A 22,168-nucleotide genomic window follows, 5' to 3' on the forward strand; every position below is an offset into this window, starting at 1 on the left:
TGGGTACAGATTAGCTAAACTGTGGGTACAGTTTAGTAAACTGTGGGTACAGATTAGTAAACTGTGGGTACAGATTAGTAAACTGTGGGTACAGTTTAGTAAACTGTGGGTACAGATTAGCAAAAAATATTTTTTTCTCATACTGTGGCACCAGAGGGGCTCCGTACATTTGCGACATTTAACTCTACTAATTTACAAGTGTCACCATGTCGCAATATTAATATTAATTCAAGACTAGATATAACATCATCGTAACAACGCCAAAATATTAATCTGGGAGAGCATCCACAAGCATCAGCAAACCTCTGACACCCTCGCCAGGCTCCTATTTGGCGTTCAACACCTTGCAAGCCACATAAATAACACGCTTCAATCTGGATCATCAGATCACCATGTGTCTTATTAACTTTTTAACCATCCGGTCACAGAGAGGAGCTCTTTGACACCATTCTTCTCGCCCTGATAAAAAATGGGCGGGGAGATGGAGATGCGACTTTGTCCCGCCCACTTGTGTTGTTGCAGCCCAACACTCCAGAGTAATTCAGTTTGTTGACATTGGCTGTCAGATGATTCATATTCACACACTCAATAAGCACAGGAACAAAACAATACATCAACCTCCAACATGGCAACAATGTCACAATTGAGAAATGTCCTTTTCTTTTTTACACGTGGGGGTTATTTTTCAAATTACTGACTAATCTAAAGTGTTGAAAATGACTTGCTCTATTTGAAGATGCAATAATAATTGGAGTATCTTGAAGAGGGATGATTTGGGAGGTACAAGAACTGCGGCTGGCGCCAGCGATTCCCCCCCCCCCCATATACATTTTATTTCATCTTCACAATCAAAATATTGCAGCTGTAAACATTCATTAAAACGGTTAAAAACACACATTTTAAAAAAAATACAAATACATACATTTTATTTTCAGACTCTTAAGTAGTTGCTCTTTCAGCTTTGATAGGAAAATGCCCTCTGTGTTATAATCAGTGAAAAGACATTTTACGTATCATTCCAGCATAACAAGATTTTATGACTCGATTTGCTTAAATCAAGTAATGAGGTAACTCGACGGAATTAGCGGGGATTTGAGTTGCTTGGAGTCAGAGTCTACTTTTGTCCAAATCTACGCTATTAATTTGCATGATATATTATACATGCATACAAGACAACATGATGTATTAGGTTTTTCATGTTTATATTTCAAATGATAATATTATATAATATAAGGTGCATGACACCATTGCGAAAATATGTTTTTTTTTTTTTTTTTTAAAGAACATTACCGATACTCGTTATTTCTATTAGGTCATGATTGTTCTTTTTGAAATAACTTGCCCTCAAGAACTTTGCGTATGACACATATCAACGCCATCATTGTGAATAGCTGCTGGTGGGACAATCTGTCATTTGTAGCACTTTAAGCTGATCCTCAATCGTCTTCAACTCGTGCTGAAAGGCTGACATCTAAAATTGCAAAAAGAAAGCAACTCATGGAAGCAGTTAACCAAAGTACAGAATATTTTGCACAAAGAGAGAATACACGATTAATACTTGTGGCTAAGCATGTGCACAATTTAAGAAATGCATAATACATTTAAGTCAAATGAAACTAGTTCTCGTTGCTGGTTTATTTTGTACATTCATATTATGAAAGCGTTAATACATTTCTTCAATCAAGATCATCAAGAACAAAAAACAAACACTGTGTGGTTTAGTTGATTTTTTTTAACGAAGGGCCCAAAGCTTACCTTTGTATCCATCTGCTCCCTGATGTGTGTCGGGACCTTATTCAGGTAGTCTGGCGATTGGATTTTGCAAAGAATCTCATCCAGCTTGGGGATAAGCTTGCTTCTACGTTGTATAAGCAGGGCCACTTGTTTGTTAATGTTGACGGCACTCTGGGGGAACATTCGAATGGATCATTTATTTGTGTATTTATTCTCATCAGATTCATAAAATTTTATTTATCCCTGTCATAAGGAGCAAAACCAACCGCAAACCACAAAAAAGCGTGATGATACAACCCAAAAACATCCTTGCCCAAAATGTTCCCAAGAAGTTTGAATAAAACGGTTTTAGTAAACACAGTAATTAAGATCAAAGGTGGCACGCCTGACATGTGATTGAGTCATTTACTAGTGGGGGCATCCCAGTGTTTTGTTCATTAGGTTTCAAGTTTTCAACAAAGAATGGAAAGCATGAGTCATAATTATTCTCCAAACTGTGAATACAACTCTGTGTGAGGCAACGTGCATTTTTGCATGACACACCCATTTTCATTTGAACTTGTGTCATAAAAAAATGCTCAGTCACACGCACACACAAAGTGTATTTTTTTTTTGTGATAGACCGATATGCTTTTTTTTCTGGGTCGATCCCGATACCGATTATTAGTAGTCATAAAGGCTGATAACCGATATTTGAAGCCGATATTAATTTGTTTGAAAAAAGGGGTGAAATAGTGTCAAAATCTTGAAAGATAATTTTTTATTAAACAACTTGATTCGCAACATGTTAAAGCTTTTTTTAGATCTTGGAAAATAGTCTGCTGCCTTGCTTTCCTCTGCTCAAGGGACCTCTCCTGTACTGTGTGTGACTCAAGGTGAAAAAGCAAACAGGCAGCTTAGTGCTGATTGGCTGTTGCCCACTGCACAAGGAACCAAACAGGTGGTGCTACGGACTGGACAATCTGCTTCTGCAGGCAGGGCCACCAGCACAGCAAAGAGAGAGAGAAGTGTGCTGCGGCCAGCCAAAATAAACCAGCTTTTAATTTATCGGCCTTGAAAGTTAAAAAAAAAAAAAAAAGGCAGATGCAGATATTCGCCCGGCCGATAATCAAACACGGACATTCTAACTTGTGAAACTTTTTGACACCAGCAATTGACTTAGACGGTTGTGCAACAAAATATGAAGTCACCGATTCCCTAATTTCTTGATGGCCTGTTTCATTGGAGCTACAAGGCTGATTACTACCTGAAGAGGAAGATGCAGCTGACACGCGTGATCCACAACACCTACAAGACAACCTTCGGGTGGGGGAGTGGAAGACAGAGTGGTGTGCGCTTCTTCAGGACAGTAGACATTGAAACGGGCGACTCGGCTCAAAGTCCAAACGGCAGATCCAAAATGAAGTAGAATTCGGGCCTGACTGGGTGAACATACCACCCACACTGAAACAGACAAACCAAACAATCTGAATGTAACTACTAATGATATTTTATTAACAATTATTGGCAAATTTTTGATGGAAACTGCTTACTCATGATGACTTACTTTCAGGCTTTTCTTTGGTCAAACCACACTGAGCCCTCAGAGAGCGAGCCACTCGAGTCACTTCCTGGACCAGGAGGAAATCTTTTTCCTCTTCTGGACAATGCCAGCGTTTCTAGATGAGAAAATAATTACAGAAAGATTAATTACACTTTGTTTGAATTGAATTTTAATGACAGGAAGTGGATTTGAGCAATTGAGAGAAACTATTTTTCATCACTTATCAGCGATGCTCCAAACAAAATGTTCAAAATGTTTGGACAGCCATTTTAAAGAACAGATAAAGCAAGGTGTTCTGGGAAATGAAGTGCTTCTACCATCGTATGAAACAATTTCAAGGTTTTTACTATTAATTAATGATTTATTTTATCGAAGCAGACTTTTAATGGCAATTAAAAATAATAACACTATATTTTTTACATAAAGAAGTTTAATATTGCAACATGAATTTCAGATTTCAATTCTACTTTTGGCAATTTCAATTGCAATTTTGCATCCTCTTCGCCTCCTCGATTCAAATTCAAATTCAAGAAGTCAATTGGAATTTAGGGCTCATTCCCAGTACTGAATTTCGTACAGCCCCGTGTATATTCAACAAACCAACTTGAATTATAAGTTTACAGTATACCATACATCAATACCCATAGAGTTACGTTCTAAAATGATCCTTTCACTTTCTGTAAGTGTAAAAAGCAGGATTAGAGAACCTACTTTCTGTTGTCACTCCTTTTCTTTCAAATGTGCATAGTGTTAAACAAAATGGTGGACCGCTATCTGGTAGCCGACAGTGGAATTACATCCCAAATAAATAGGGGGGGCAGAATACAACTGAGCTTTCACTGCACAACAAATATCTTGGAATAAGCAGGAAGGCAAAGGGAGCAAAGGTTTACTGTAATTATTTACAGTGGTGTAGACTTATAATACATGAAAGCAATGTGTTTCTCATATTTTGACCTCTAAAACAATGTACATATTTAAACGTTTCCATTGCAGATATAGTTTATGAATCCACTAGTGCAAAAAATACATCGCACAATGTCACAGCTCCTTCCTTTAAGATTAAATTCGGCACATTTAATTTATGAGTCAGAGCCAAGTGAACGGGAAGATGCAATATCATCACTCGGAAAATGAAGATTAAAATTTGCTTCATGAACCAGTTGTCGTATTTTTTGACTCTTCTATTTGGCACTGTTCGTTTAAATGAAGGGGTTTAAGAAATAGCAAGTGTGCTTTAAGCCCTACGGTGAACAGAGAGCGCCATCTAGAGGGCTCAATAAACACGACTGGTTCATGAATCATCTTGAAGCTTCATTTTTCCAGCACTATTGCTCAGCCAAAATGCAGCTTCAAATCATATGCTTTTAAAAAAAATACTTTTATTCCGTGCTGATTAATTTAAAAAAATCTGTTACAATTCTTCTAATTGATTAGATTTTTTTTTTTAATAGACCTCAACACATAGTAAAATGTTATATGAAGCGAGTAGCAAAATTAAGAGTCTATAATGTGTTTTGCTTTGGATGGTGAAGAATCTGTAGCGTTGGGGGTACCAGTTGAGATGAGCGGGGGTAAGGCTGGAGACACAGGCTCTTCTGGGCTGCAGCTTCCGTTTTGAATGGCTGCAGTCTCTGCCACAGTTCCTCAGTAAGGAACGGCATGATTGGCGAGAGGAGGGCCAAAGATGCCGACACGCAGTGATAGAGGACGACACTTGCTGCTGGTCTCACTTTGTCACCGTGCTGCATCAACCCAGTTCCTTCATTTTGTTTCAGTAGCACAGGTTTCACACTTTCCTACAAAACACACACACAGATACAAAGGGATACCGCCGTTTGTATCAATCTTCTATACGTTGTAATTAGTTGATTATGCGTGTGTCTCTCACCATATAGATGTCACACAGGTTGTGGACCCAGAATGAGTACAAGGCAGCAGTGACAGTGTGCAGCTCATATTCTTCAAAGGCCTTCTCTACTTGCGCTACTGTGCTGTATAGTCGCGAGCAGATCCACCGGTCCATACTGCTCAAATGAGACACCTGATCACAAATGGGAACGTAAGAAAAAAATTATTTTAGTGAGTTTTTGGGAATGATGATACCCTAAATTGCTGCGCCTTGTGGGAGGAGCATGAAAAAAACTCTAAAGTTAGCACGCGTAATGTGATTTATCATATCTGTAATTTTGTATCTATAAATAAAGCATCTGAAGGCAGGTGCAAACTTGCATGCAAAGCCAAAATGAGAGACAGTGTGGAAAACCTTTCTGCTTGTGTATTGTTTAAATACTTCAAGTGCCTCACTTTGCAGGTGGAGTCAATAATGGATTAATCGATAAGTAATCGTTGTTCAAATGAATCCATGATTTTTTGGGGATAATCGATGAATAGTTTAGGCAACTTTTTTTAATATAAAATTGTTAAAAACTCAGCATTTCAGCTTCTCAACAGTAAACTATCCATTTGTGAAGCCCTCCAAGGAAGCCAAATGATTATCTTTGTGTTGAATCAAAATAAATCAACATTTGTTCCAATCTGACTTGCGATGTACAAAAACAAAAATTATTGTATTTTTCATACTATTATTCTAATAATTGAATAAAGGGATTGATTTTTTTAAAATCAGATTCATCTGGATCATTTTAGTGCAGAATATTTGCAGAAATAAAAAAAAGTTCATCAGATTGAACATGAAATTACGCAGTGCATTCAATTGGATAGAGGTTGAGAAGGATTTGAAAATCACTGCATTCTCTTTTTATTTACGTTTTACACAAGGTCCCAACTTCATTGGAATTGTGGTTTGTAGGATTGCTAATGCAACAAATGTCATTTAACAATAATGTAAAACTGGAGTCCTAATATTGAAAATTAAACAATGCTTTCTATGTTGCTCAACATTTGCAAAAGCTGATTGTACCTCCTCCAGATTCCCCACTGGTGTCGTGTTGTCGCCCAGCACGCCGAGCGTGAATCTCAGCGTCTGCCACATTTTATTACAGAAATGTCTGCAGCTCAGGACTTGAGATACTGATAAACTGATGTCTTCTCCTAAAATTAAACCAAGAAAAAAAGACACCAGAAAGTGTCTCTTGAGCTTGTTTTTTCATTTTTCAAAAATACTTTAATAAACAAAACACATTAGTATTTTGCAAATATATATATAAAAAAAAAAAAAGATTGCTTGCTTGTGTGGTCAGGTTCTCTGTGTAGTGCGAAACATTAGTAAAAAGCAGAACGGCCACTTTCCTTTGATGAATTAAACCTGAAGCACAATATTCACTCACCTATCATTTTGTGAGAGCAAAGGGCAAATCTCAGAGCATCAGTTCCGCATTGAGGGATCCCCTTAGGGAAGTCTTTCCTCTGAGGGAATCAGATGGAGTTACGTAGATTGATGAGACGGTAAAGACATCAAGCATTCAGTCAGAACACAAATCCGAACGAGGGGATCTGACCTGCGCTTCCATGGCAACCAATTGCTCCCTTGGGTCAAGGTTCCCCTCTTTAACTCTCTGCTGAAGCCTCTAAGAGGAAAAAAAAAATAATTATAGATGTCGACTTTTTTTTTTCGAAAACTCGGACATGGACAAAATTGTTTTACCTTTCCATTAAAGAAAATAAACAAAAAAATGGTTACTTCAATTTCTGACCACGGTGGGGTTTTCTTTATACAATTGAACTGTTTGCTTTTCTTAAGAATAAAACACAACTGAAAGATTGTTAGTGACTGACAGAAACATTTTTGCTGTTACACACCTCCAAGGAAACGCCATGTATCACATCCAAGGGGTCGATAACATTTCCCAAGGACTTACTCATTTTCCGACCATGTTTATCCCTCACCAGAGAGTGAAGTAGTACCTTCGAATCAAGAAACAGAAAGAATGAGTTAAAAAAATAAAATTGAACTTGGAACACAAAAATTACCCGGAATATTACACTGACAAGGTCTGGCAAATTAGCGGAATGAAGGATGAGGTTAATGGAATTAAAATGTTTTTCTCAATGTGGGTCCAAAACTAGCAACAGAAAGAAAGAAATTTGCCGAGGAGGATTAATAGAGCCAGTTACACAGACTGGCTGTCCGAGGGAACTGCTGAGAAAAAGGAAATTAACAATATCGTAAAGTAAAACAAGAATAAAACGTCCACTGATGACTGACCGACTATTGGAAAAAAATATGTCAAGGGACTGGACGATTTAATTGAAAAGAAAATAATTAATGGGGAGCCAGTATGGTTTTAGATCAAACGGATCAACTTCCATAGTATAAATTGATCTTGTAGAGGAGATCATGAGATATAATAAGAGATCAAAAATATATATAATAATTATAATATATATAATAATTATTATTTTATATATATATATATATATATATATATATATATATGCAATGGGAATTTTCGTTTACTTAATAAAAGCTTTTCATAAGATTGTATGCGATTAGAGAGGTGGCACTTGACTGGTTAAAAAAGTTAGGAGGTAATCACAAGTCAGAGTGGTTAAACATTAGTTTTGGTGTCCCACAAGAGTCAGTCTTGGGACCCATAATGTTTATTCTATACATAAATTTAATGAATTGAAATATGTTGTTTTTCGAGACAATCCAAAAACTGTTCCGGAGAGAACGTAAGGCAGCTTTCAGAGGTGGTCATAGATTAAATGCGCGGATTGAACTTTTCCCAGGTTGACCATCGATCACAACACAACGATCGATCTTCTATCAATGATCGTTGATGACAGGCATGCCCAGAAAATATTGTGTGGATGACTTATTTTTGTTTCGATGATGAGCTCATTTATTTATTTGTAATTATTTTCTATTTCTGTTTTATTTTTGTTATCAATGGTATTTTGTGGTTATTAATAGCCATTAATTCAGCATTTTTAGGTCTTTGAGAGAATTTGATATGTTAACATCTAAACCATAACTATCGTAAAAAATGACAACCTAAGCATATTTATTGAGGCTTTATAGGTTTTGATAGTTCAAGATAAATCAAGAGCAGATCAAATTCAATCAGATTTGCCACTCAGAGCCCAAGTACCTGTTTAAAAGGCAACTGGTCTGTCAACTCTGTACCCAGCATTACCATCCTCGCCACCCAAAAGAAAATTAGGTCACTGCCTGTCTCCAGGATGGAGTTTGGGTAGAAGCGCTGAAAATCTCTAGTCTGTAGAAGGAGGAGGAGGATGTGATTAGAATTATGTTATTAATGGCTACATGGTGCTGAAGAAGACGAGGTACCTGTTGAGGCCAGCCCAACATAGCAAAAGGAAACAGCGCAGAGGAGAACCACGTATCCAGAACATCAGAGTCTGACCCACACAACATGCACATAAAAAGATTTCATTTCAGAAATTATTGTCATATTTGATGATACTTTAACAATTTCTCTAGAAAGCAAATGTTTGTTACTTTCAGTTGAGTGAGGTAAACATCTTTGTTTATCTTTGTGTGATTAAAAAAAGTGATCACAATGGTTATAAATAAATGACCATGAATAATGTAAAAAGTCTAAGTTCTAATCAATTATCTTGGTATTTTACAGAACTTTTGACACCGGAAATATTTAATTGATACATTGTGGGAATGGGATTAAAGAGGTTAGTGTACCCCGAGTCAAACTGATGTCCTGCGGTTTCACTTCATATTTGACGGATGCTCTCTGACGGGCCTCATCCTCATTATTTCCCCAGACCCATTGATCCTAACAAAAACAGAAACAATGATATTTCCACCTTTGGCTGGGAAATAATCTTAACATTGTTGCACTACTACTATATGTGTGACTCTCTCATGCAAAACTATAGGTAGAACAAAATACAGTGGTGACTTGAGATGCAAGTTCAATTCATTCCGTGACCATGCTCCTAACTCAAATCACTCCTAAATTAACTCATTCCCCCCCCTCAACTGAAATGAATCTGTTACTGCGTTCTCAAACAACACAATACAACTTGATTTATATAGCGCATTTCACAACAAATTGTATTTTTTTTTAAAATGGGGAATAGAAACATACTATTGTACTTTATAAACGCATGCAGTAATTACATTGTAATTATTATTTATTATCATTTTTTTTCAATTCCTACACACATATACTTTATATACAGTAAATGTATTTATGTGTTTTAATTTGTGTTCTAATTACCTATTAATTTATATTACAGCATTTGTTATGAATATACAAAATGGAATTCTTCTAGTTATATATTTAGTTTGACAGTATAACATCAACTGGGAGTGGCATGAAACATCTTGAAGCCTCGTTCTTTGAAAAAAATTGCTACGATTTGCCAAAGCGTTGCTGTTTTGAAGTGAGCAGTGTTCACTACCATCACGGAGCACTCGGATCTCAAGTTTGACCTCTCATGTCAAAGCACAAAATCGGCAGGGCAGTATTATCTCCAAGCACCACTGTTCACACGTTATTTTGCACTGCGGTTAGATGGCCATGATGATAGCAAAGCCCAACCTCTTGTTTGTCAGTAGATCTAGGAAACTCCACTCTGTAAGCAGGGATCTGATGCCCCCACCACAGCTGCCTGGAAATGCACCAATCGCTGTAAAGCAAACAGAGGAGAATTGTTCACTCCCATACAATGAAACAAGGATACATTCATCACAAGAATTGTGTTATTTCACACACATCACGAGACAATAGATGACACACAGCTGTTCACATTTCGACAAAAGTTACATTATGTGAACTTTGTCAACGTGAGTCAAAGGTCAGGGTAAGCCTACCTGATGTTCGACAGCCAGTTCTTCCATGTTTTAGTGTAAAAGTGAGGGATGATTTGCAGATGACCATCCTCAACAGCCTGACAATAAAAGAGGGAGGGACACTGAGTGGTTCAGCTGTCGGCCAGCACCACGACTACCAGGCCAAAAAAAAAAAGAAGAAATTACATAACCAACATTAGTTACCTGTATAGCATTTTGAGCCATTCCGTCACAGCGGACGAACCATTGCTTCTTTAGAAGAGGTTCGATCACATCCCCCGAGCGGCTTAGAAATGTGGGAAATAAATAGAAAAAAAACTTGATTTAAAAAAAAAAAAATAAACTGAATTCACATAGAGTGCACTTTGTAAAATGTTTTTTTTTTTCACACTAGTTCCATCCGTTATATCGGCCTCACTCAAAGCAGGTGCTGAGTCAGTATTTGCGGCCACCACATGTCAGGATGTGAGGACCCCCCTGATTCTTGACACACAAACAATAGACATACTTGCAAAGAATATTAATCAGGATGCTGTCATTGTTTTTGCCTTTTGGCACCCTGTCTACTCATCTGTGTTTCAACGCAGTGTTTCACATCAACTGCATTACGATGGAGGACTTAAAGTGCCCAAATTAAATAAATAAATACACCATGAAATGTTTAATTAAAATTTACATTAATAATTAAAAAATTTTTATTAATTAAATGTGAAATTAAATAAATACATGTGGCATTAATTAAATTATTATTATAATGATATGTAAAAAAAATCAACATAATTATTTCTGTATTTAATTAATTATTCCTGTATTTAATTATTTCATAGTCCCGCGTTGTATTATTTCATGAATAATTTTATCTGTCGAACTCGCCCATCAAAGTTAGTGGGCGGGGCTAATCACAGACCAACTCAATTCTTTCTAAGCCGTTGCTTTGGCCTGAAGTGAATGCAAACGTGGCGGTGACCACGATGGAGGACTTTCATGAGCTCCCTTGATTGAGTGGTCACGACTTGTATTTAGTTGTTTTGCTTGAGTATTCAAACCAATGTGCGTGAGACCATGAAATAATTAAATACAGAAATAATAAAGTACAAAAATAATTAATTAAAGACAGAAATAATTATATAGATTTTTTTCCATATCATCATAGATATTTATTTATTTAATTACACATTTAATTAATAAATTAAGCATAATTAATTCATGACAATGTTAATTAAACATTTCATGGTGTATTTATTTATTCAATTTTGGCACTGTCTGCCCTCCACACATTACACTCATCTTAACATAACATATTCTGACAAGGAGAAACTTTGAACTACTTTTTCCAGAGAGCCCTGGTCGATCGTCATCACACATGCACAGAACTACAACTCACTGCTGCAAGACAAAACCACGTTTTAAAATAAATATATAGTGGCTTAGATAATGGACGGATATATAATTCATATAGAGTAAGATGTACAGAGAATAGATGGGTGGATGCTATTTTTAGTTTTACCAGACCACAAAATGGGGCATCTTAGAGTCAGCAGGAAGATAATATAAATGCCAGGAAATATAATAGACCAATGCTTAGCTATTATTTTTATTGCTGAGATTATGATCAATGCCATTGGCGTAAAAAAAAAAATATATATATATATATATATATATATTAATTATAATAAATAAATATTTAAAATATGAGTATTCATTTTTGTGTCAAGTCTACGTCTATAGCCTACTAAAACTCCCTTTTCATGTTTTCCCATCCATTAAAAACGGATCATTACTTGTGAAATGTATTTTATTTGGGCAATGTTATTCATTTAAATCTTTATGATTGTGTAGGTGATGTGACAGACAGTTTATGGCATTGGTTTACCTGCAAATTGGTAAAGTCATGGCGTGCTCCATCTTTCCTCTGAACAGCTTTTTCTCAACCAGAGCATCTACAACCAGCTGTCTGGCATCAAAACGCTTCACTCCCTTAGGAAACATTAGATGAAAAAATATTTCTAAGAATAACATAAAGAATCACAGGGATCTCCGAATACGTTCCAATAAATCTTTTTCGAAGGAAATACGACAGTAATGACAGTAAAGTTCATGCACCTCCAACCATTGTCCACAGAGTGGAGTCATCTTCCCATCTCCTCCAATTACGGTGAGGCGTGGCAGATCATGTTTCTGTGACAACAGGAAATCTGTGTGGTCGTGAGCAGGAGTAACCTTTACCGCACCTAAAGACGAGTCAACAGAAATCAATAATCTTCCCCTGCAAGTGAACTTTATAAAAATACTGTGGAAACTGCAGTGACGTTACTACGAATGATAGACTGTTTTATTTGTTTGTGGCTGCATCTGAAATAGACAGCAGACCTGTGCCGAGCTCCATGTCCACAATTGTATCGGTGACGATGGGCAGCAGTCTGTCAGTGAAGGGGTGGCGGCATTGCTTTCCGTGAAAATCCTGGAACAAAAGAAAATGAAAACTAATTTGAAATGTTTTATTTTCCCCTATTTGATTAGCCTTTCTATATTTATTTTTGATAGGCCGATATATTTACTAAAAAGGCATTAAAATGTCAACAATCAACTTACACAGAATATTAGTGATGTATGAAATCGCGCATTATTTGGATCGCAGGATGCAGACTTTAATACAACTGGTGGCTTTAACTAGATTTTTCAAATATTGTCTGTACACCTCTTTGACAGATTGATTTACCCCAAATTCCAATGCATTGAAATTTCAATTAAAAAAAGAAATTCTAGCCTGGTATCGAGGATCATCAGGATGAACAGCTACAGCCACATCTCCAAGCATAGTCTCTGGACGAGTTGTTGAGACGGTTATCTCTCCACCTGAATGGTTTGAAAACAACAGAACACAAAAAAGTGACGTCTGGCCTTTTAACAATTCTCAAAGTGAGGACTAAAACAGACAGTTAGGTTGATTTTTGTCACTATGGTCCATGTTCGTCGTTCCCATAAAACACCAGACATCTTGGTAATTAGATGGAAAACCGAAAGTGTTTCCTGTCTGTCATCAACAATCATACTCACCGTGACCATCTATGGGGTATGCAAAGGTGTGCATGGTTCCAAATTCCACTTTTTGTTCATAGCTAGGCACAGACAGCATCGTTTTCCCAGATAGTTCCTTCGAATCAACCTGACAAAAAATACAAAAGAAGACATTTGAGCATTTTTTTCATTTGACTAGAAAAAAAAACAGTCAACAATGATCACATAATTCCAGAGCTTTTAATGCTTCTTGTAGTCTTTAAACAGATTGATATGTGAGCCATAGTGCAGCAACAGGAAACATAAAATATTAATGGGAAACCACTAGGTACCAAAAAGATGGCTATCAGTTACACATGCAGACTGTTTACAAATTGGATTGCACAAGAGCAGCGTAGTTGTGAGCAATGTTAAAAAAAAAGTTGTCTTCTTTTACAACATATCCATTGCACACAGACGCGATATATTTTTTATCACCTCTATGTCTGAGATGGCGGACTCCAGAGCACAGCTCCAATTGATGAGACCTTCTGAGCGATAGATCAGACCAGCATCACACAGACGCACAAAGGCCTCAGTTACTGCCTTACTGAAAGCCTGAAGCAAAAGAGAAAGGAACAAGAATTACATTGTTGCACATTAAAATGATAATTTTATTACTAAACATCATACTATGATTTTTTTCTTAAAAAAAAAAAAAAAAGTAGCATCCTGTCTTATTCTTATTTCAAGTTCTGCCGGCTAATTAAACGCCATCATCCAACCCATCCATTTTTGATTTGTCTAAATTAATCTGAACAGATTTCTGGATCTTTCTATTTCCTAATCAGTAATCTCAATTTTATTGAATACAGTTCAAATGTGTCTTACTTTATCCATGGTGAAACAGGCTCTACTCCAGTCCAATGAAGCACCCAGTTTCCTCAGCTGGTGATATATCTCATCTCCTTTCCTGACACAAAACCGGCACAAACATGCATTCAAAAATGACCATACATAATACATAGTGATAAAGAGAAAGACTCACTCATTTTTCCATTTCCAGACCTCCTGCAAAAACTCTTCTCTCGTGAAGTCTTGCCTGTGTTTCCCTTCTTCCCGAAGCAGCATCCTCTCCACCACACTCTGAATCAAACATATGAAATTAAGATGCAGTGTTTGAGAAACAAATCAAGTCTTTTATTTATGGTTCTCACAGGTGGAGCATCCAATTATTTTGCGAGTTTGAGCCACTATTAGGAAAAGCCACTCAAATACACAATTGTGAAAAAAGAGGGGTGAGAAATTGAACTTCTTTACCTGTGTTGCGATACCAGCATGGTCACAGCCAGGGACCCATAGAACCCTTTGACCCTGCATCCTTCTCCTAATGGATTGAACAAAGCATAGAGTATGTCTGATCCATCGTTTGTACAATACAATCATAGTAAAAAAAAAACTAAAAAAGGCAACATCCCGAATCTGTTTTTGGCATTTACCATCGAACCAAAGCATCTTCTATTGCCACAGTCAAAGCATGGCCCAGATGCAGAGTCCCTGTCACATTTGGCGGTGGTATACACAAAGAGAAATTTTGATCCACAGCATTGGGTAACTCATGAACATCCTAAAGAGAACGACATGTCATATAGTAAATACCACAACCCATAGCACACGCCCACCTACTTCAGAGGGGTCACCAAGATGGTGAATGATGTTTAAAATATCTCACATGGAGCTCAGGCCTGAAGAATCCCTCCTTCTCCCACCACTGATACCAGCTGGATTCCACATAATCTGGACTGTACGAGGATGGGAATGGCAAGCTTGTGTCTGCCAAAACACATTAACAAGTAGGGAAATGCATTTTCAGTGCTGCAGACAACATGTGTGAGTGAGGGACAAACTCACTTTTCTTTGCCCCAGGTGGTGTATGAGCACTGTAAAGAATTCTCTCCTTCTCACTCCATTTTAGAGCATCTTCTTCAGTAGTCTGGAAACAAAACACCGCAGATGGATTAAAAACCGCAGATTGCATGATAAGAAACAATCACACAAATGTTGGAGGTCATGAAAGGACAAATACGTTGCAGGCTCCCAGAGTTTGCTTATAAGGCGATCTATTTTCACTGTACTGTCTTGTATATATGAATACAGGTAAATGTTCCTGCTCACAAGGTGTGGAGTGGATAGTATGGCGTTCTCCCGCAGTTTTTTCCGCTTCTCTTTTTCAACTTGGAGACGAGAATGCGAGGTTGACCTGGATGCGGATAATGTTGAAGGCTTGTTACTGGAACAGAGCCTGATCGCTTCACTCCTTGCGAGCCTTACAACAGGACCGGTCGACCACATCCTCAATGACAAAATGTTTTTATTAACATGAATAACATCTCATCTCGGTGACTGGTGTCATTTCAAATAAGGGAATTGGAAAATATGGATACGTTTTCAAGTATGACTATTCATACGGGATGGAAAACTTACTTGGGCTTTCTAAGTTCCGCGAAACGCCTTCAACGACCTTTAAACTCCTCGTCTTTGTAAAATCTGCATCTGTGTAATGTTACTGGTTGCTTTTAAACATTAGGTTAGCATAGTCCCGTGATAAATGTGTCATTTAAAAATATTTAGCGAATTAATAATAAAAATGAAACTCAATGTCAGGATGATTTTTGTTTGTCGACGGTCTATTTTGAACAACGGACGATAGCAACTCAGGAAGGAAGTCCTTTATGTCCGTCTAGAAATATCTTCCCCCCAACGTCAAAATATCTGTAATGCACAAAACGGAAATAGATAATCCTGTCAGTTTTCAGAATAAAAACCATTCCTAGCGAACATCTTTAAAAGCATGGCTAAAACAAATTATTTGTTGCAATAGAAAAGCAAAATGACCCATTATAGTGTGATTTATTTCAATCTCAAGTATATGGTGATTTATTTATAGAGGTTATACATAAATCTATGTTAACATTCGACATCCCCATAACACATTTCCGTTTCGAGTCCAATTTACTATTGGTCATTCTCGAGTATTGACTATTTTGGTTGGCCACATCCCATTCCATCAGAGTGCTTGACAGCTCATATCTGACATTCATCAACGTTTCTTCCTAGCTTCGAATTTATCTATAATTGTGCTTTTTTTTATTGATGCTTTTCCAATACGCTGTTAGACAGCGATTTTTAGACGTCCATCTTAAAAGTTAGCTGACGTTCGCGTTAGCAAACGAGCTCCAGGGATGGCGGAGGTTCCCGGGACATCAAGTGAGACGATAACGGAGACTGTTCAAACCAGCACGCCGCCACCGCCTCAGCAGGTAAACCATGAAATAATTCCTCGTGAAGACATCTAGTTTCTGGTCAATACGCATTACTCTGGCTAAACATACCAGTTGCTCAAAAAGGCCACTCTTGCACGTAACCTTAACGCATAAACGTTAAATGTACGGGACATTAAAATGGGCACATGGAAGAAGAGCACATTAATTCTTGTGCTTATTATTGAAGCATGCAACATTCCAAGTGTGTTCTCTCAGCATCTTATGTTGTTAGAATACAATGGGGCACAATCCGATGTACATGGCATTTTTATTCCATGACAATCCGTATTCTGCATTTTAGGTGGCGAATTGTGCAGCATTTAATCTACCTACCATTAGTGATTAGGCCTTACGCTCTGAGGCTCTGCAGTGTCAAGAATATTCAATATCTCATTTATTTTCTTGTTAGTTTGTAGTTTGTTCGTTGCAATAAAAATAAAAAATCAATGCATTTTCTGTAATGCTCACTGGGGTAGAGGTTGAGCTGGTGCCTGTTGTACATTCACACCTATAGATTTAATTGCATTTGAAGTGCTAGTGGGGTGGGGTTGTAGAAAAGTGGACTTCCTGCAGAAAATTCACACAAGCTTGGAAGAAGGTCAGTGTTTCCATTGTGAAAAATGTGACAGAATGCTGAGGAATTGCAGTTAGAAAGGGATGTTGTCACCTATCATTGATCCAAAGTTATTACTGTTGTCCACGTATTTTTTTCTGGCATGTTTCCAGGAGGGACGCAGTCTGACAATCAAGCTAAGGAAGAGGAAAACCGAGAAAAAGGTGGAATGGTCCAGCGACACGGTTGACAATGAGCACCTGGGGAGGAGATCTTCAAAATGTGAGTAGCTCTTCCCTGTGCTTTGTTAGCTCTTATTTTTGCAACACTTGTAAATACAGTTGCAGTCAATTAACATGTTAATTTCAAGGCTTTTGACACAAAGACAACTCATTCCAAATGTTGCTGACTTGGGGAGATAAACTGGCCTTGCTCTCTCAGTTTTACGAGATGACATGGCTCTGGTAAAAAAAAAATATATATATATAGTTCAATCCCGAAACCCTTTATTCATGCTGTAATTCTTTACTCTTGAAGTGAAATAAAAGGTAAGCCCTGTTGATATGTCAAAAATAATATTTTGCAAAATCTTCCGTGTTGTTCCGTTTTGACACCAGCGTACTATGGGGATGATTTTCTTTAGCACGGATAAGGAAGCTGGTGAGGGTTGATGGGAAGATGGACGGAAATAAATGCTGAAAGAAAACCTGTTGGAGGGAGGCTGAAAAAAAATCCCTTTTCTCACTGCACTCACTCAGTGTTAAATGCTTGTGCGGAAAGACTACAGGCGCCCCGCCCTGGTGGCCAGTGAGCCCATTCGTGGAAGTGCTGACAATGCAGTCTACCAGACGTAAACAGGGAGACTTTTGCCCCTGGTTTGGACGAAAAGTAGGCCGCAGGTGTATGTTTCATTGTTGCAAAAGAAATCCTGGCTTTGCTCATTTCAAGAAGAAGAAGGAGCAGACGTGCAACACAAAATGAGGGCATCCTTTACTATAATGGCTCAGAGGGAACTTGAGAATTTAATCTTGTTGCAGTTCCACTAAAACCACTTTGAGGTTCAGTGGATCTATGTATATGATTCGCTGTTCGGTACTTGCACATTCACCTATTTTGCAATTTTTTCCCCAATATTTTGTTTAATTTGTGAGAAGCCAATTCCTGTTTGTCATGGGAAACACATATTTAAAAAAATAAAGACAATTAAAAAAAAAACAATTTTTAGGGTGTTAAAAAAAAAATTAATGCATTTATAATGGCTGTCAATTATACACAGACTTTTGCTATTCACAGAGAAGGGTGGTGCTACAAAATATTAAAGTAGGAGAGGCTGAATACAGATGCACATCACATTTTCCGATTTTTATAAGCGCAACAGAAAACGAATGGAACGGATGGCTGAATTGTGCTCCACAGCAGGATTCCATCCCGAGATGCTATTTTTATCACAGGCTCCCGTTGGTTGATATTTATAACCAAACAAACGTCTGCAGGTGTATTGGCATCATTTCAGAGGCTCACCTAGATCAGCACTAATCCAGCGTGCTGTGTTTCAGGCTGCTGTATTTACGAGAAGCCACGGCAGTTCGGCGAGTCGTCCTCCGAAAGCGAGGGAGATGATGACGATGAAGGGTGTGGCAGCGCTCACTGTATCATGGGCCACGGACGGAGGGATCACGGACAGAGGGGGGGCGGGGGACCCACTGCGCCCCCGAAGTCTAGAAGGTCACATGCTCACTAGGTAGCCCTGTAGATGGGTGAGTGGCAGGGTATTGGGATGGAGGGGTGGGGGGTTCTTCATCACAGCACAGCCACGGGCCTACGGTCTACCGTTACGCTCCATCATAGTGACAAAAAGAGACAAACATGCTACCTTCCACATATGCTACCATCAAGCAAACAGAGTCCCGGATGAAAATGTTGCTTCTATAAAACAGAAACGCTCCCCATCTCGACAAGATGTGTTATCGAGATGACTCTTCTTTTACTTTACTTTGGTGTTGTTTTCAAAAAGACATGGTATAAATAAAAACCAAAAAAAAAACTAGCATCCATTACTCAATTTTCAGTTTATTCCATGTACACATCAAGATGCTCCATATTTAGTCTCTTCTTTGTCATAAAGTTGAAGATATGCCCTCAATAGGGGCACATTATACAAAATCAGGCCTGACAGCTAAAGCAGGTACGCCGTTTTGAGCAATTTTAAAGAAAGGTATCAATTTTATATCGCCGTCTAGGTGTGATTCTCACCATCAATCAATCCAGTCATTTCGAGTTGCCATGTCATGTCCAGCCAATTTCCGGTCAGAGACTTCTTGCATGCTTCCAACAGGAGTCCCATTAAACATTCATTACGTTTTAATTTTAAATCGATTTGTTTTAACTCATTCACTACCAGCCAAGTAAAAAAAAATGTATCTTTGACGTATTTATCCGTCAATGGTAGTCAATGAGTTAAAAAAAAAAATATATTGACTAAGAAAGTACAAAGATGGATTGATTGCGCTTTTCAGAAACATAACGGTGCTTTACATGGCAAATGGAAAATTTACTATACAAACAAAGGAACATTTTCAACTACCAAATCTTCTGAATACCAAATACTGTTTTGGTATGCAACATCTTAAGGAGTGTGCGTATTTATTTAATAATGACATAGTCTGAATTGATTGTAGATAAATGTGCAATGATGCAATGTGGAGCAGGAAAAGTGTTTAGTCATTCTCAATGACATGGTTTGCCGTCTAAAGAACATGAAACTCCTCCGCACATGATTTTGTACATTTCCATCAAAAATAACCTTTTTTTTTTTTTTTTTTTTTTTTTTTTTTTTAACTACAACACTTTTTATTCGACAGGTATAGTCTTTGACAGAATTTTGATAGAGACGTGACCCCGCCTCACTTTTATTTTTCAAGTTCAAATTAAACAAAAAAAGCAACAACATTGTATCGTCAATGTCCAATGAAATACATGTACTATGTTTTTGTTCTCGGATAAAGTAATACAAAATACACAATGAAAAAATGTTTTCATGGGATTGCAATTATATTTATAGCTTACTCGTCACTTCATTTTTTTTTTTCTGATTGTGTGAGGTTTAAATGCCCTAGAGCAGGGGTGTCAAACTCATTTTTGTGGACGGGCCACATCGTAATTAGGGTTTATTCAGAGGGGCGTTATGACTGTGAACCCATATAAATGTATGATTACCTTACGTTATCACATAGGCACAAGAAATTGATGAAAAGCCAGTTTTGAAATCAGAAGCCAGTCAGTAATCATTTGCTCAACATTTTTTCAATTTATTTTAAAAGGGGAGGATTGGTATCAAATAAATGGTAATATCTCATATCGCAATGTTGTTAAAAGTGAAGAAAATGTGCTAGAAACAGGAAGTTGACGCACACAATTTGCCCTTTGCGGTCCACATGAAATTAGGTCACGGACCAGATCTGGCCCCCGGGCCTTGAGTTTGACACCTGTGAACTAGAGTGTTGATATTTTTTAAAAGCTAAAGGCGTTCATTTGCATGGGATTTTCCTTTCTTCGGACGGACAGTCCAATAAATGATGATATTTTGCATCGTTACTTAATTTTATTTTTAACTTTGCAGACTGCGATGTCAAAAGCGTGATTTACTGAACCCATTGCGTAATAATCACTCAAACATGAAGTTCTGCAGCATGTTGTTTAAAAAAAAAAAAAAAACACCTACATTCCAGAACTAAAAGGTGGTAGTGCTTTTGCTACTGTGTTGTGTTGAGATTGTGTAATTTTGGATTGTTGTCGGAGGTTTCTACGATGAGACATCTCATTGCTGTATGTCAAATAGGAGAAAACGAACACCAAAGGTGCATGAGTGTCAGCCCGAGCTTTTACTCGCATTTTTCGGCACTGAGAGATTTCACTTCACTGAACATCGCGTTCTGCCAAACACACGCACTTATTTTATTTCAACATTTTCTGTATTATACGTACCTGCCCACATGCACAGAAATACAGTATGTATGGTACATTGGTCTTGTCCTGGTAATGCACATTTCTGTAAATACAATTAAGCGTAATGAGATCCAACTGAATGTGAATTAAAAGTTTTGAACTGTGTTTTCTATGTCGTGTTTTACTAAATGCCGGGTTGGTAAGTGCATAAAAGCATGAGGGCGGGTGGATTGGCAAATACTAACAAGTCAAAAAGACAAAAAAAAAAGTATTGACATCCATATTTTATGTCACATTTAATCTGCTACATTAACATTCAAGAGCTGCTGTTTTTTTTTTTTAATTACAATTAACTAATACTGAAGATGTCTGCACATTACAAAAACAAATTCTATCAAAGGTAGGCTATATTTTAAAGACAACAAATGAACTCCCTAAAGTGTGTTAGATACAAAAACTAAAATACATTTACAAAAATCAGTTTTATTGATCATTTATTGGCATTAAATTATTTAGCATATGTTGTTTTGACGATTGTCCCTAAATAATCAAAAATGTTTATAAATCTTAAGTAATCTTCTCTGGACACAAGCTCGTCTGAGATGGACTGACACAAAGTGGAAAAATATGCTGTGGTCTGACGAGTCCACATTTCAAATTATTTTTGGGAAATCATGCATATGGAGTTGTCTGGTGTGAAGTGGAAAAGAATCGTCCTGATTGTTCTAAGCGCGATTGTTCAAAAGCCAGCATCTGTGGTGGCATGGAGATGAAAAATCTGAAAGAATTCCAACTATAAAGCTTCAACAATTAGTGTCCTGAGTTCCCAAACGCTTTTAGGAAGACACATTTCTCTGATTTTGAATTTGTCATCACCTCCAAAAGTATCGAAACTGCAAGGTCAATCCCTTTGTTTTTGTTGCATCCTGAAGACTGAAGTTGTTTTAACACCATGAAATAAAATACAGATTTATGAACATCTTTTAATCTGAAATTAAAGTGTCTTCAGTATACAACAAAATAATTTGTCCTTTTGGAGGGGACTGAATAATTAGGATAATATTTATAGTCGATTGGTTTTACATTATGCAAATGTAGTAATTGTTTTTCATACAAGCAGGGATTCTGCCATGCTTTGTGATCACCAAACTATTTATTTATATGGAGAGTACATTTGTATGACCTCTTTCAATTTATCTACACAATACTTGAAACTGCTCTTCATGGGATTCTTGGTTGTTTTGCAACACACATCTACCCATGATACACCTTTCCACAATTCAAACCTGTTCAGTGAATACTTTATTTAATATTTTTGTATGACTTACAAT

General features: G+C 37.3%; 2 protein-coding genes across 2 annotated transcripts; one reads left to right on the forward strand and one right to left on the reverse strand.

The window, feature by feature from the left end:
• Positions 1-909: 909 nt before the first annotated feature.
• Positions 910-15,737, reverse strand: LOC148320953 (valine--tRNA ligase, mitochondrial-like). The gene is given in 31 exon segments (XM_088318785.1): positions 910-1,383; positions 1,385-1,471; positions 1,756-1,905; positions 2,981-3,177; positions 3,281-3,392; positions 4,834-5,076; positions 5,169-5,321; positions 6,201-6,331; positions 6,568-6,646; positions 6,739-6,807; positions 7,040-7,144; positions 8,335-8,460; positions 8,535-8,605; positions 8,904-8,997; positions 9,769-9,856; positions 10,041-10,117; positions 10,224-10,305; positions 11,893-11,996; positions 12,123-12,250; positions 12,390-12,480; positions 12,787-12,875; positions 13,077-13,185; positions 13,515-13,634; positions 13,908-13,989; positions 14,065-14,162; positions 14,337-14,403; positions 14,516-14,643; positions 14,749-14,849; positions 14,928-15,009; positions 15,192-15,369; positions 15,501-15,737. Coding segments are annotated over 30 exon segments (3,279 nt in total). The 5' UTR covers position 15,369; positions 15,501-15,737; the 3' UTR covers positions 910-1,344.
• A 305-nt stretch (positions 15,738-16,042) lies between these two features.
• Positions 16,043-21,002, forward strand: LOC148320954 (E3 ubiquitin-protein ligase PPP1R11-like). The gene is made up of 3 exons (XM_088278676.1): positions 16,043-16,336; positions 17,066-17,174; positions 18,449-21,002. The coding sequence occupies exons 1-3, from the start codon at positions 16,259-16,261 to the stop codon at positions 18,631-18,633; spliced, it is 372 nt and encodes a 123-aa protein (XP_088134802.1). The 5' UTR covers positions 16,043-16,258; the 3' UTR covers positions 18,634-21,002.
• The last annotated feature ends 1,166 nt before the right edge of the window (positions 21,003-22,168 follow it).

Source organism: Idiotropiscis lumnitzeri, chromosome 16 (assembly GCF_059441095.1).
Source record: "Idiotropiscis lumnitzeri isolate Australia: NSW breed Sydney's pygmy pipehorse chromosome 16, RoL_Ilum_1.0, whole genome shotgun sequence".
NCBI lineage: Eukaryota > Metazoa > Chordata > Actinopteri > Syngnathiformes > Syngnathidae > Idiotropiscis > Idiotropiscis lumnitzeri.